The sequence below is a fragment of the Mus pahari genome, chromosome 4 (assembly GCF_900095145.1).
Source record: "Mus pahari chromosome 4, PAHARI_EIJ_v1.1, whole genome shotgun sequence".
NCBI classification, from domain to species: domain Eukaryota; kingdom Metazoa; phylum Chordata; class Mammalia; order Rodentia; family Muridae; genus Mus; species Mus pahari.
This window is the reverse complement of record NC_034593.1, coordinates 117,323,103-117,339,580: the sequence shown is the minus strand read 5'-3', so window position 1 is coordinate 117,339,580 and position 16,478 is coordinate 117,323,103. Positions and strand designations below refer to the sequence as shown.

The following is a 16,478-nucleotide window of genomic DNA, read 5'->3' as shown; positions in this document are numbered from 1 at the left end:
GTGCTGGGATTAAAGGTGTGCGCCACCACCGCCCGGCTCTAACACAATTTTTTCCCCGGTGTTTTGATGGAGTATTTCATATAAGAGAATGTTGTAGATAGTAGAAGCTCACTGAAGTGCCCCAGAAAACAAATATCAGGAGTTCAGAACAAATACTCTTCAAGTATTTGTTATATATTTCTTAGAATTTCTGGAATACTCAATCCTTAATTCATTAGTTCATTCTTTGAGGCAAGTTTTTGGATTGCTTTATTTTTGAGACAGAATCTCAGGTAAGACAGCCTGGCCTCCCACTTGGTTTGTAGTCAAGGATGACCTTGAACTCCTGACTCTCCTTGATGCAGCTTGAGAGTGCTGGAATTTCAGGCCTGAGCCTGTACTCCTGCTTTATACCATGCTGGGGAAGGGGTCTTAGGATGTCACGCCTGCTCAGCGAGCACCATTAGCTACATTCTTAGCTCGGGAAGGTATTTTTAAAAAGTAGTTTTGGGTCAGTTTGGGAAGGAAGGCCGGAAGACTGAAGTGTAACCTTTCCTATCCTGCAGTCTTGCTGCCTAGGGCAGATCTTTGGGCACAGGTTCTGCCATGAGAGGCTGTTGGCATGATGCAAGTGGTACAAGGCACCCACTAGAAAAGAACCAGGGCAGATGTATGGGCCTAGGAAAGGTTGCTATGGAAGAAAACACCTAGGTCAAGCACTCAGAGGCTCACTAGAGTTTTAGGGTAATAGGATTGACCAAGTACGGGGGTGGGGTGGTGGGGGGAGGTCTGTGGCTCAGTCAGGGAGCAGGGTATGAAAGCAAAAGGAGAGAGGGTTTTCTGGTCCCTTCTTCCCCTCAGGCACATCTAAAAGCATTTGCATCACCATTGGCGTATCTATGCCTTTCTTCCTTAAAGAGTATTCTTTTGCGGAAAACGAGCACGTTTCTGGTTGTTGTTGCTGCTATACTGTTTCTTCAGCAGACACAGAGGAATAGTTTATCATATGAAGGAGGGAATAAATGAATGAAGTGGGCTCGATGTTCAAGGAGCTAACAAGCCTGCCTTCAGCTGAAACTTCAGAATCACCAGAAACAAAACAAAACAAAAAACCCAGTTAGATACCTCTTCCTACTTCAAAGTGCCTGCTCCATTTTTAGGCTGTGCCCTGAGTTCCTGTTTCCTGTCTGAGGACATCTTGGGCTCAGGGCACAGATGACGAATGTGTCCCGAGTATACTGGATGGATGAGCAGCTCAAGTTACCTGTCTCACACCCCGCTCCTGGACACCGTGATGATTCATAGGTTAGAAATGCCCCAAGCAATAATAGGACTTCCGGGATCTTTTATTTACACAAGTATTGTATGTGATATTTTAAGCAGTAGGAAAAAAAAAACATGTCGTTTCTAAGAAAAGAAGTAAATCTCACAAAAAAAAATGTTTCCTGGCTATTCTAACCTACATCCCTATCCCCTCCCCCCAAATCACCTTTATTTAAATTGTCTTAACTCTGTTAAAGTGAGCTTATTATTAAAATATATTTTCCTATCTTTACTGCTGCTATTTGCAGTCACTGGGGTTTTCTTCTAGGTTAATCATTCCAAATGCTTTTCTTACATAGCTGATGCTGGCAGCTTTGTCAATCTTGTGATTCCTAGTATTAATGGTTGATAAATTAACCATTGCTATTGAAACTTCATTTGCTCTCTTTTCTTTTCTTTTCTTTTCTTTTTTTTTTTTTTTTTTTTGGTTTTTCGAGACAGGGTTTCTCTGTATAGCCCTGGCTGTCCTGGAACTCACTTTGTAGACCAGGCTGGCCTCGAACTCAGAAATTCACCTGCCTCTGCCTCCCAAGTGCTGGGATTAAAGGCGTGTGCCACCACTGCCCGGTGCTCTCTTTTCTTTTTCAACTAAATTATAAGCTCCTTGAAAATTTAAAATACTCGTGGTATCTTTCGTTCCCCTCCTATTATCAATCACGCTAGGCACATGGTAAGAATTTGGTAAGCATGCGCCTAGTGTAGGGTTGTTTGCCCAGTCTGCACTTCCTAGAGCTTGTGTTCTATTACAGTGATGGTACAGCTTCCTCTGTCTTTGATATCAGTTGCTATTTTTTTTTTAAGATTTATTTATTTATTATATGTAAGTACACTGTAGCTGTCTTCAGATACCCCAGAAGAGGGCATCAGATTTCCTTACAGATGGTTGTGAGCCACCATGTGGTTGCTGGAAATTGAACTCAGGACCTCTGGAAGAGCAGTCAGTGCTCTTAACTGCTGAGCCATCTCTCCAGCCCCCATCAGTTGCTATTTTTGATATAATGATTCACCTACATGGAATAGGATGCTATCTATATGCTTTGATTTGTTGCCTTCAAACATTTACAAGGAATGAAGGTTGTCACAGGACAAAGGAGTTATCAATCTTGTCTAAACATGGTGTTTCTGTAGACATTACTCCAGGCCTGGGGTCTAGGAGAGGGACTAAAACATTACTTCCTGTGTGGAGTCAAAGAGTTGGCCTAAGACATCCTGACAAGAGTGGGCTTATGTATTAAAACCGTAGCTGAAGGTTGAGGGAGAAGTGTTATCCATTCAAGGCCAGCATAGGCTAGACAGCAAGTCCTAGACCAGCCTGAGCTGTGGAGCATAATCTTGTCTCAAAAGACAAAGAACAAACCAATGAAGCCAACTTCCTTTTCAGGCCAATGCTCTGTGTCAGTCGCTGAGAACTGGGAGAAGCTCTGAAATTATAACTCACACAATCATGACTCAGTTCCTTGCTTCTCCCTTCTTCCCCCATCTCTAGTCTCTTCTCCCCTGTGTCATTCTGGGATCTTACTAACTTGCCCTGGCTAGTCTTCAGCTCATGATCCACGATCCTCTGATAACAATCTCTTGAATAGCTAGGGTTGCACATGTAGCACAATTTTGTTGAAGACACTTTTTTCATGGTGTGTGTATTTGCACACTGTAGACATGTATGTGCACTGGCACATACACATTCAACCATGTATATGGCTATAGAGGTCAGAGGTCATGCACTCTCCACCTTATTGTTTTGAGGCAAGATCTCTCTCTGATCCCAGAGCTCACTGTTTTGGGTAGACTGGATGGCCACAAGCCCTGGGGAATTCACCTCTGCTTACCCTTAGTGCTGGGCTTAGAGATGCATGCCTACATTGGGGTGTTGGGGGTCCCCAGCATGAGTCTTCCATCTGCATACCCAGTCTTTTACTCACTGGACCATCTCACCAGCCCTGAGAAGGAAATTTCTTAGAAAGAGTCCCTACCCAGGGATAACTTCTTCAACATTTGCAGCACTTAGTCATTTATAAGAGTCCTCTGTGGTTGTTGTGCATACATTTTCAAATATATAAAATAAAAATTTCGTAGTATAATTTCAAATGACCAAAGATTACTAATCTTAGAACAAGTAGGTAGAGCATCATTGCTTGTTTCATGTTTGCTTGCGCACACATGTAGAAACTTCTCGTACGTATACATACAAAGAAAATTTAAAATTTTAAGCTTAATGAGTAATTTTTAAAATATTATTGTGTACATTTTTGGGGGTTGGTTATTTTTGTTTGAAACAGGGCCAATACTGTAGCACAGGTTAGCCTTGAACTTGCAGTTATTCTGTCTCAGCCTCTTGAGTGCTGGAATTACAGTACAGGCATGTACCACCCTGCCTGGGATTCTTTATACTTTACTTCCCAAGAACCCCATAAAGAACACATGCTGGTGTTACAATCATAAAACAAAATAGAAACAAATGTTCACTCTTATGCCCGTAAGCAAATATTGGTTGTTCAGTACTACTTTCTTCATTACACCGTGGAACAACCCTAGAGTTTGCTGTTGTCAGCTGTTCTCAAAGTAGCATGAACTTGGAAAGTCCTTAACCACTGACTTCTGGGGTCTCGGCTTCCTCATCTATAAAGTGAGAAAACTCACAGTAACGTTAGACAGGCTTAACCGGGTACACAGAAAGCACAGTAAATTACCGCAGTATTTAGATGGATTGCCAGGAACTTCTCAACGATATTTATATTTGCTTGGCTATTTCTAGAACTGGCAGCCTCTCCTGTTTCATAATAATGGGGATAGCTAGCATCTGTTGGTCACACAACACCAAACGAAGTGACCCCGCGCTATCTGTGTTATCTTACTTAATCTTCACAATGGTCCCAGGAGGATTTTTATCCCCGTCTTCCTCCTGGGAAACTGGGACATAGGGAGGTCAAGTGATCTGGCCAGAGTTACACAGCTTGCCAGTCTCATAGAAAGAACTTTATCCCAGGTCTGTCAAACTCAGAAGTTCCTGTTCTATCTTCAGTAACATATGGCTTTACCCTTAGCAAGAAACTTTCCTCCCAATTCAAACATTCAAAGAGCCGAGGTTGCCAAAAGATTAGCTTCCTTTCAACAACTTCCCCATGGCCAAATGACAAAGAAAGGTTAGTACTGCAGTGAGGTAAGGTTTATATTTTGTCAAGTACCTGTTCTGAAGCTTCCTAAGAAAACTTACTGTCATGTTGAAGACTTGAGTTCTGTATTATGAAAAACTACCGGGTCCTGGACATCTTCCAGACCTTGCAAATGCTTCCAAAATTTAAATCACCTTTCCTCCCAAACTTGCCTCCTTCTGTCCTGCGCTGGCAATACCATCACTCCTTCCACTGTGCCAGCCTTCGCCCCCTCCCCCAGGCAGGAAGCGGGCTATGCTGCCTTTACCTCTAACGTGTCTCAGCTCTGTTCCCACCGTGGTCACATCAGTCCAAGTTCAAACTCTTTCTTGTCCTAGGTGACTACAGTTGGGTTCCAAGCAGGTCTTCTTGCATTTAGAATCTAACCCAAAATCTCTCCCGTGGCACTGTCAAAAATTCGTTTTCTGGAAAGCAGACTTAAGCATGTTATTTCCTTCTTTGACAGTCTTCTCAGTGTTTTTGCCTCCCAGAGGATGAATGCCTTGTCATGGCATGCATCATTAACACTAAAGCCCTGGGCTTCATTTCCAGCCTCGCCTGCTATTTCTCAGACCTATTCCCTGCATGGTCCCTATATTAAACTCCTTGAAGACTTTCACTTATTGTAAGTTCCCACATTATTATCTGAATGATTTATTTTCCACGCAGACAAAATATACATTAATGGGAAAGTATACTTTCCCATTAATACTGATGAATACTTGTGATGCCAGAGCACAGTTTATTATTATTATTAATTATGGGAAGATAATTTTGTAATTATATTTATGTACCAAAAACTTAGCAGTGTACACTGTAACCCAGTTTAGTGGCGAGTTCTCTAACCTTTGCCTTTTCCAGCTTGGTAACTCAAGCCACAGAGTTAGGACCCAGGACATTGCCTCTCAAGTGGTGGCCGATCTCACTGTATTTGTTGCTGTGATTGGTCCTAATAGCTTCCACCAGCTTAGCCAGAGTACCGTTGTCTTCCAAGTTAACCTGTGTGAAGGCAACAGTGGTGCATGTCTTCCTGTGGACCAGGTGCCCCAGCCGGGCCTTCCCCTTGATGATGCAGTAGGGGATCCCCATCTTTTGACAGAGGGTGGGCAGGAAAACCACCAGCTCAATGGTGTTTTACATCATGGGCAATCACCACCAGCTGAGCCTTCTTGTTCTCCACCAAGGTGGCGTCTGTACTGACTTCTGCTCGAAGGACAGGAGGTCTCTTAGTTGGGACGTCCCCTTTGCCAGCAGCTTTCTTCTCAGCACGGGCCAGTAGCCTTTGCTTGTTCTCGTGCTCTGTCTCTGGCCTGTACCTTTGGGCAAGCTTAAGTAGCTGAGTAGCTGTTTGCCTGTCCAGGGCCTATGTGACCAGTTTAATGACAGGAGGTACTTTGAGCCACTTAAAGAGGATGGTTCTTTGCTGCTGCAGCCTGATGTAGTGGGGCCATTTGACAAAGTGTGTGAGATCTCTTTTGGGCTGGATGTCCTGCCCAATGCTGAAGTTCTTGGGCCTTTTCTCAAACAAAGGAGTGACTATCTTTTTTGGCATCCTGTTTCTTCATGATGGTGGGGGCTGGCACCACCTTCTTTCCCTTGGCCTTCTTTCCTGTGGCATCTTCCTTGGCTGGAGAAGAGAGAGCCACAGGTATTATTTTTAAGGTGTATATTTGACCTAAAATTTAAGTTCCTCTCCCTTTAGCACTGGGTTTCTAAAAGCCTGATCCTTGAGCCCTGTGTACATATTAGATAGTACTTGGGGAAGAAAGTCAATTTGCTAACTTCACTGATGAAGAAACATCATTTATTCCAGCTGAAATTAGGTTGTAGACGGCCTTGCAAAGGCAAATCTAATTGAAACAACAAGTAGGAAGTGGATGGCCAAGTAAGAACATTGCATTTGGGTTGCCAGTCAATTGTAGCATGTCCTTAACACCTCAAATTTTAGCGAAGCTCACATTATTGTTCTGCTTAGCAGTAGTTATTTCCACTAGCTACAATGTTAATATATTTTGTTTTGGGAATTAGACCTAGGGGCTCCCTCCTGCTAGACAAGTGCCCTATCACTGGTCCATGTCTCCAGACCTGTTCTAGCTTTATTTTGAGATAAGCTCTCACTAGGTTGTCCAGACTGGCTTTGAACTCATAGCTAAGCCCATAAACTGCCACAGCCTTCCCAGTAGCTGGAATTGTAAATGTAGGCCAGCAGGTCCAGCTTCCATGATGATTTTGAGAAGGTGTTCTTTAAACGCTGGCATCTCAGGTCCTTCCTGGGGCTGTCCTAGTGAACAGCCTTCACTTTGTTATCCATTACATGTGGGGATGTATGGGTCATTCCTGGGAGGCACAGGTGTCTTTGTCCACCACTGTTTTTCACGGCCGGACTGGCCAGCTTGAAGTTATTGCACTCCTGTGGCATGCTGCTGCCAAGGAGGAGTGTAAGCGACAAACAGAAGGATGCTTGTTGACATTACTTATTTCTTGTTCATCTTGCTCACCCCAGTGACTTTCTAAAGTCAGGCAACTAAATGAGAATTAGGCTTAGAGGCTCTGGGTCCAAATCAAACTTGACTCCTTGAGCTAATATTGCTTTTCTTCCCTATTTTTTTTTCCTTTTGCCCTCTGGGTCTAATTTCTCCGTGTTTACAGTGTATGCAAACATGTTTCTCATTAGTGTCTATTTACTGCCACAGGAATCACTTTGAATGCTAATGTTAGTGGAGATGTTTTTCTCAAAATCAACCCAGATCACATTGGGTTTTATCGTGTAAATTATGAAGGAGGAACTTGGGACTGGATAGCTGAGGCTCTCTCCTCAAACCACACGGTAAGGCACAGCGTGGTTATGAACTATTGTCATTTTGTTGCAAGAACAGCATTTTCACAATACATTTTTCCCCCCAATGCTCTTTGCTTTGAGAATCACGGTGTTCCTGTCTCTTCTTCTTCCAGAGATTCTCCGCGGCTGACCGGTCAAGTTTTATTGATGATGCTTTCGCTTTGGCAAGGTATGTTTTAAACTAAGATTAGGTCACTCAAAATACCCTGAGTTTTCCCATATGTCTTTAAAATTAATTACAATCACATTTGACTTCTTAATTGAAAACATCCAAATGTCTGTATTTTAAGCATTATTGTTATTTATTTTTTTTGCTCACTCCCTTTTTAAATTCATATGAGCCTTATGACAAATACTGATGTTAGCTATTCATAGACTAGCTGAATAGCTTCCCATCCCAACCCCCTTCCCTGTTAGAATGGAGTATGAGTTTCTCCAGATCAGGGTCCTTGACTTAATTGGTGATGTTTGAAAGTGATCAGGGTATACCTTGAGCTGATAAGATGACTCAGAGGATAAAGGTGGCCTCTGCCGCGTCTGCTGACCTGAGTTCTAGTCCAGGACCCACATGTCAGGAGGAGGAGAGACATAATTCTGATATACTGTCCTCTTACCTCCAAGTGTGCACAGTGACAAGCCCATCCCCCTAAAAAAAAAAAAAAAACTCAAGTACATGACATGGCTTTTAAATACACCTTCAGAATTTGATTTAACAAATGCATAGTGTACTTCAGTTTTGTGAGCCCACACTTACTACTAGATATTTTGAACTAAAATTGTGAGTTCTTATCTAGGTTACTGGGACAAGAACAAGCCACAGTAAGCTAGCTTTGGCTAGCATTCAGACGCCGTTTGAGAGATTTGACTTTTTTTTTTTTTTTTTTTCCTTCTTCATGACCTGAGAGTAAGCTGAACTTAGAGAAAGATAAGCAATCTAGATTGGGGAGCAGAGGAACAGTGACCACGGCTTCTCGACTTTTTCAGGTCCCCCGACCCTAACAATTATTTATTACATTTCTGGTCCTCTGCAGGTGCTCCAGACTCAGCTGATTTGGTATCAAAGCTTTTCAGAAGCTTTGAACCCTGCTAACGAGAGAGCAGATAGATGCTAATTCCTTTGGAAGCATCTTCTGGCTTCTGCCTGGGCTAAGCATTGATCTTTCTCTCTGTGTCTTTTCCAACAGTACTGTATTGCCATTGCTTATTAGTATCCATACTGCCCAAGAAACGCTTATGAGCATGGGCACCTGAACCCTGCTCATGAGAACATGTGACTGCTAGAGATGTCCAATAGCTACTAGCCAAGCATAGCGATAGCTGGTTGGCTAGGATAACAAGCAGAAACATTTCACATGAACTCCTTAGATAACTTATGGGAAGTCAAAAGATGCCACCACTCTTCCAAGGGTTAAACAATAGGCTTTTGAACTTGACTAACATCCTGGTCCTGTAGAAACTGGAGTAAGTCTCCTTCCTATCCACTGTCTGGATCAATCTCCTTATAGAAAATTGGAGATGACTTCAAAAGAATATTGTAAAGATCAGTGAGAAAACAGGTACATGGAACCTAAAAGATGATTTTTCATACAAGTTCCTATCAAATTCTGTTACTTGACCAAAATACACGCCCCTTGGATTTTTAACAGCAAAGATCCATTTTCCAAAGCACTTTTGTAGTGCTCCCTGCACCTTACAGGGAGAGGTAGAGATGTGTAATTTGGGGCTGAACCTTCGATCTCCATTTATGCTCAGGAACTTGAGCAGCCATGTCTTCTTCATTCACCACTCTTTACCGCAGAGAGATGAGACTAGCATTTTCTTGGATATTAACATTCAAAATACAAGCTTTAAAGACAATTTTTCTATTTGATTTTTTTTCTCAAGTACACCTGAACTAAACTTTTAAAAATAATTTTCCATAAATTTTTGTGGAATTGACTACAATAGTGTCATGGTGTCATGGTGGTATCAGTTGAGTCCCAACGGTTGAGTCTCAACAATAAATGCAATTTATTTTCTTTTCCTTCCTTCCTTCCTCCATCCCTCCCTCCCTCCCTCCTTCCTTTCCTTCCTCCCTCCTTCCCTCCCTTCTTTCTTTCTTTCTTTCTTTCTTTCTTTCTTTCTTTCTTTCTTTCTTTCTTTCTTTTTTTGTATTTATTTTATTTTTATTTGTGTGTGTTTGGGTATGTGTGTACACACATATGTATGCGGATACCCAGAGGTCAGAATTGGGCATTGGATCCCCTTAGAGCTAGAATTCTAAGCAGCTATGAGCTGTGAGAGGGTACGTTGAGAACTGTGGTCTTCTGTAAGAACACAAAGTGCACTTATCTAATAAACCATCTCTCTAGCTCCGAAGTAGTTTTTTAATTACTTAGCAGAGGAATTCTCACACACATGAAATGCTAGGGTCACCACACTGGTCCTTTCCATTGAAAGTCTGGTTTTTAATTAATTGTCTGATTTATTTTCTCTCTCAGAGCTCAACTTCTGAATTATAAAATAGCTTTGAACTTGACCAAGTATCTCAAATCAGAAGAAGATTTCCTACCATGGGAGAGAGTCGTTTCATCTGTAAGCTACATCATTAGCATGTTCGAAGATGACAGAGAGCTGTACCCCATGATAGAGGTGACGTTAATGTTATTAGTATACCACAAATGTAAATGTTCAATCAATTAGGGTGGCTTCCAGGGAGGGACCTCTTGGGGAATCTCTATCCACCACGTGACGTTAAGAGATCTTGACTAGTCATTGCAGATGGGTTGTGTGATCTTTTTCACTTTAAAATATTTAGTATTTGTATTTCTGTATGTCTCCGAAAGGTATCAGTTTTAATATCAAAATGACTATAAGGCTATTTTATTTAAAAATTTAACACTAACACATTATAAATTAGAACACACTTTGAAATGGATTTATCTGCTAAAATTAATTTATTTTAACAAAATATAGCAAAGTGAAAAAAATTATATTACCTCCATATTGGGATTTTTGTTTTATTTCTCATCTCTATTTGCTTTTTCTTTATCATTTTCATAGCTCTTTGGCAAGCTGCCTGCAAATTTAAACAAATCCCTTTTCTAAGCACTGCCCCAAACTTCTCTGGATTGGTAGGGGAAAGATTACAACGGGGGCTGTAGGTCGATAGGAGATTCAGAGAGAGCAAGTTTTTACTCGTGGTGTACTGTGCTTCTCTTTCAGACATACTTTCAAGGTCAAGTGAAGCCCATTGCGGATTTGCTGGGATGGCAGGATACCGGAAGCCACATCACAAAGTTATTTCTTACCTTTTAAAAACGAATATTCACTTAACATTTGTGTATTTGTGCTTTAAGACATAGCGAACATTTGCTGAGGCTCTGTGCTTGTTTTGTTTTTGAAGGTTACTCCGGGCCTCTGTATTAGGATTCGCATGTAAGATGGGAGACCCAGAAGCCTTGGGCAACGCTTCCCGGTTATTTGAGGCCTGGTTGAAAGGGAGTGCAAGGTGACTCGTGTTGTTTGCCTGTGGAGAAGGTTTGAAGCAGAGTGCAAATAAACACAGAAAATGCCTGAAACATTGTTTCTTCTTGCAGTATTCCGGTGAACCTCAGGCTGCTCGTGTACCGCTATGGAATGCAGAACTCTGGCAACGAGGCAGCGTGGAACTATACCCTAGAGCAGTATCAGAAAACATCGCTTGCCCAAGAGAAGGAAAAACTGCTCTATGGGTTAGCTTCAGTGAAGGATGTTAAACTCTTGGCAAGGTAAACTGTTCACGGTTTGCTGATTGCTTTGTGGTCTTGGGGATTAAATCCAACCAATGCTTTGTCCGTACCAGGCAAGTCTTTAAGCATTACTATGTATACTTATGTGCACTTTATTTTTTCATTTCTTTCTTTCTTTCTGTTTGTTTATTTGTTTTCTAGACAGGGTCTCACAGGATGGCCCTGTAGATTAACATTAAGGCAATCTCCCTGTTTCAGCTTTCCACGAGGCCTGACATGTTTTAATGTGCAATTTAAAATAAATTTGAGGGACTGGAGAGAATGGCCCAGCAGTTAGGAACACTTGGCTATTCTTCCAGAGGACCCCAGTTCAACTCCCAGCACCCACAATGTGACCCACACCTGCATAACTAACCACGGGAGTTCATGGCCTCTTCTGGCCTCTATGAACACCAGGCTCTAAAGTGGTGCACAGATACGTAAAAGTAAATTTGGTTTAGATTAAATAAAGAACATGACCGTCTTGACATTTGTCAAAACATTATGCTAGGTGGCATGGTGCTAATTATATATGTTAAAGAATTTAGCAACTGTTTTGCGTGCTTTAGCAAGACTTATGGATGCAGGTGCAGGAGATGATTGCGCAACAAAGCAGAGCAAATTGCCTTCAGGGCCCACTGTATCAGTATGGTTTCTAGAATTTTGGTGTCTTAGTGTGTCAAAATGTTTCCCTAAGACATTCCTTGTGAAAGACAAGTTGTACCCCCTTATCGTATCTGCTGTAGAAAGTGGTTTGAGTGGTTAATGATTTTTATAATCTACTTGTGAGTTTGAAGCAATATATTTTAGATCTTGAGTGATGACCGTAACAAAGTAAGGTTTGGCAGCAAGTTTGGGGTGTAGTGAGGGGGTTCTCTGGAACTCCTTGCTTCTCTGAGCACGTGATAAATGCACTGTATTTCACACAAAACCAGGTTTATGCATACAACTGCAAGTGCCTAAAAAAGTAGCCAGGTCTGCTTTCTATCTGATTGGGACTAAAAGTCAGTACAGTGAGGAGCCACTGGTGTTGGCTGTTTTTGTCTGCAAGTCTGGTTTTTAAATGAATTGTTAAAGCCTAGTTTATGGAGTCTATGAAAGTAAGTATCGGAGAGTTTCCTCATTCCCACATTTTCCTTCTGTACAAAGGAGACACACATCCTTTTGTAGTGATGGAGAGAGGGATGCTCTGGTTCTTCCGGTTCTTCCTGGTCTTCCTCAAGGAATTGAGCTAAGTTGATCCTGGGCCAAGTCTCTCAGCCAGTCACATTTTACCTGCTAGAATACTGTCTGTCTTCTAGAGAGCAATGCTGTGGTCACAGTCACATCTTCTGATCATGAAGTGCTTCTGATGTACAATACTTTAGTTGACCCAGGGGCTTTTTCAGGATCCCTGCATATCTTTTTTAGAGACTGAAAATAAGTCTAGGGTTCATCTACACAACCGACAAGCTAAAGCAACATGGGTATTCCTGAAACCAATTAATATAGTCACCTCATCTTGCCTATGAGGTGGATCATCCTGTTTTGCTCCCAGTCCATGCAGGGCATTGCACAATTAAATATTGATCTAGAGGACTTTCCCTTGTAGAATGAAGGGGCATCATGGCATTTTCTAGTGTCCCACAAAGTATGAACTTACCTTAAAACTTGAGTTTTCTTCTGTCTCACTTATGGTAAATTTCTTGGGTCAAATGTCTTCCTTCTGTACTGCTGTGCCAGAGAACCCAAGAAAACAACTTAAAGCGAGGAAAGATTAATTTTGACTCATGGCTTAGAGATCTGAGTTCACATTCCAATACTCTCAGTCCTGACAGAAGGCAGAAACCTCACAGTAGAAGAGTCAGGAGAAGGAAGGCTGTTCACCACATGGCAGCCAAGAAACGGAGAGAAACAGAGAAGGAAGCAGAGACAACATACACCCCTCAAAGTGACCCACCCCTGCCAACTAAGCAGGACCTCTTCACAGCCTACTGAGCTAAGCATTCATCACAATGGCGAATTGACTGATGAAGATGGCACCATCGTGGTGCAAATACATTTGATACATTACCAGCTGATGACCAGGCTTTCAACTATAGACCTTTGGGGGCATTTTACATCGAGACTCCAGCATTAAGTATGCTCAACTTTGATAAAGTATAAAATGTCAGAAAAATCTATACATTTCATTCTTTTTGGATAAAATCTATTTCTCTAATCTACCTCACATCTCAAGTTGAACAGTAATCTTTTAAATGTATTTATTAACTCTTCTTTCCCGTAAAAATAGGAATGGTTTAAGTCAACATGTAGGAAGCCACTGAACGAGACCAGAGGATTATAAAAATGTATCTGATTATTGATTATTAGCAGTAGATATTTTTGAGGTGCCCTTTTCACAGTAAACAAAACATGTGGTGACTTCAGATAGAAATAATTCTAATAGCAATATGGACTTAGAAGGCCAACTCTAGTTAACACCACAGTATAGCAACTGATAAACATCTACTTGTTTTTCTTTAATTTATCCTAGATTTATTTCTATTAAACTATAATTATACCCAGATAGCTTATATTAGCAAGCAAAGTTTAAGTTTTGCCCCATAGAATAAGACCTTAAGTTTTTCTTTACATATACTTTTTTAAAAGTAATTAATTAATTAAGTAAACCAGTAATTAAGTAAGTTCTTGTATTCAGTAATTAGCCTTTTATCAGAACAGTTGTTCAAATTTAGTTTAATTGTTTTGATATTCTAAAATAACTTAAGTTTTAAATTAATTGATTTTTCAATAACCATTTTAATATTTGATATTAGCTAAATTTAAATTACTAGATTTAGGTGTTTGTATTTCAGTACTCAACAAAACTAGAGGTTATTCTTTTTTAATTATTTATTTAATGTATATGAGTATACTGTAGCTGTCTTCAGACACACCAGAGGGCATCAGATCCCATTACAGATGGTTATGATCCACCATGTAGTTGCTGGGAATTGAACTCAGGACTTTTGGAAGAGCAACCAGTGCCCTTAATCACTGAGCCATCTCTCTAGCCCTGAGGTTATTTTTAAAGAACAGTTAAATACACTGATATGAGGGCCTCAACACACATACACTTCCAGGTCTGTGTTCATTCAGAAATGATGCACCTAACCCTCAAGAAACTGGAGGTCCCAGGGAGTTTAGAGTTCAGGTGGGGTGGGGTGTGGGGAGGAGGGATGTAGAGCAGACAAAGGGTGGGTGGGGGATGGGGAATGGAATATAGAGTGTTAAAAATAAATTAAAATTAAATTAAATTAAAAAACAAAACAAAACAAACTCCCCAGTTGCCATATTTAACTCACTTTGTCAGCTAACACCTCAAGAATTGAACTGCTGGGATGAAAGCTGGGGAACCTTTAAGTGACAGTCAATATTCAAAGTTCACTTTGAAGCCGTTTTCTTCTTGCCTTCTCTTAGGTATCTGGAAATGCTCAAAGACCCCAATATTATTAAAACTCAGGATGTATTTACTGTCATCCGCTACATCTCGTACAACAGCTATGGGAAGACCATGGCTTGGAATTGGATACAACTCAACTGGGACTATCTAGTCAGCAGGTGAGATGATCAGATAATGGCCTCTTGTCCTCCTTGTTTGACACACCCTACAGGTGCTGTCTTTTTGTCTTAGTTGTGCCTTCTCTGACCTCTGTACCACACCAAAGTGGTATATTGCTAAGGTAAAGGACCACAGCTCTGTTCTTCTGGGTGTGTTCATTTAGGCACAATTCATTTTTCTTAAAGTTACTGCTTCCAGTTGATCCACAGGATTCTGTGATCTGGAGAGAGAGAACTAAATTGCACTATTTCTTTTGTTGTTGTTGTTTAATTAAATGAGTTAATATGGGGCTGGAGAGATGGCTCAGTGGATAAGGGCACTAGCTACTCTTCTAGAAGATCTGGGTTCAGTTTCTAGCACCCACATGGCAGCTCACAAATGTTTGTAACTCCAGTTTCAGGGAATATGACACCCTCACAAGACATGCATGAAGGTAAAACACTAGTGCACATAAAAACTGTAATAATAAATGAATTAATATAATTATTCACACTGTACCATTGCATAGTAAAATTTCAGATAGGTGTTTAGTTCTCAGCTACTATTTAGTGAAAACTAGATGAGAATTCCTGGATTTGGGCCCCAAGAAGAACCCTATGTCCCCAGAATTTTCATCTTCCTTGACCAGATAATAAACTCTAAGTATATTCTGAATATTTTTTTAAAAGAGAACTACATTTTTTTAGGCGACAGTACTTTGAGAGGTGGGGTGGCTGGAGACTTGGTATATTCACCTCTGTGTGTGTGTCATGTATGTGGTGTGTAGTGTGTGTGTGTGTGTGTGTGTGTATGTGTGCGCGCACGCGTGCTCATGGCCATGGTTTACCTGTTTGTGATTACTTCAGTGAATGACTTGGTTTAAACTGAGCAAATCTATTCAACAAGCACTTGCCATCTGAGCATATGAGTTAATCTTGGGAGAGGAGCACTTTCTGTTTATAAAGATGGATACCTACTATGTGGTCTCAGCTGAAAGACTCTGAGTCTATATATGGTGCAAGAAATTTGTATAAAAAAACACAATGTTTACTTTTAAATTATTGTGAAAAGATAAAAATATCTTGTATTTATTATATAACTTAACAATTAATAAGTAGAAAAAAACCTTATAGAGACCATAAACTTCTGGCTTTAAAGTAAACATGTTAGATCTTATAAACTAAGCCTTTCCCAAGGGCAGTGAATTGATTGACCACTGTCGGAGATCAGCCCACAAGCCTCGCCCGAGGCTTTTAACATTTCTTCATCATTGGCTGCTCTAACATTCATGAGATATTATTGCAGATGGTCCCAACACACACACAAAAATCATACGATAGCCACATGTTTGTTACACAAAAGGCACTATTAATTATGTTTGGTTTGAAGAAATAGAATTTCCCTATGAAAAATTATAAAAGACAAGTCAAATAGAAATGAGCCAAATTTTATTCAAATATTTCCAAACTTCTAAATGCTTTCCAAATTTTGGATTGAGTTCTGTTTCTGCCTGTGTTTCTGAACAATTTATTTCTAGCCTCAAATACATAATCTGTTTTCCTACTAAGCTTTATGACTCCTGTTTGCCAGACCACGGCCATGTTCTCCAGTTTAAGCCTTAAACACAAAGCCCCAATCTCTATGGGAAATGACTCTTCGCCCTGTGTCTCCTCAGCCCTTAGGTAAAACTCTGAGGATCAGTGAGGTTTGATTAAATTTGATTTTAGTTTGAAAAAATTCATTAATTTTGACATAATGAACATGGCCTAAACATTATCTCAAGAAAATAAGCACTTAATTATAAGTTTTGAATACATCAAAAATAACTTCTATATGATCTAATATTAGGTTTACACATATTAAGATAAAGAAGACGA

At 40.6% G+C, this 16,478-nt stretch overlaps 1 protein-coding gene across 1 annotated transcript in view; it reads left to right on the top strand.

The window, feature by feature from the left end:
* Positions 1 to 16,478, top strand: part of Enpep (glutamyl aminopeptidase) — a 112,453-nt gene that overhangs the window by 47,088 nt on the left and 48,887 nt on the right. The window contains exons 12-18 of the mRNA XM_021195518.2: positions 7,145 to 7,278; positions 7,404 to 7,459; positions 9,771 to 9,921; positions 10,495 to 10,568; positions 10,676 to 10,780; positions 10,869 to 11,039; positions 14,481 to 14,621. Coding sequence (XP_021051177.1) covers positions 7,145 to 7,278; positions 7,404 to 7,459; positions 9,771 to 9,921; positions 10,495 to 10,568; positions 10,676 to 10,780; positions 10,869 to 11,039; positions 14,481 to 14,621 — 832 coding nt within the window. The remainder of the gene's footprint in view (positions 1 to 7,144; positions 7,279 to 7,403; positions 7,460 to 9,770; positions 9,922 to 10,494; positions 10,569 to 10,675; positions 10,781 to 10,868; positions 11,040 to 14,480; positions 14,622 to 16,478) is intronic.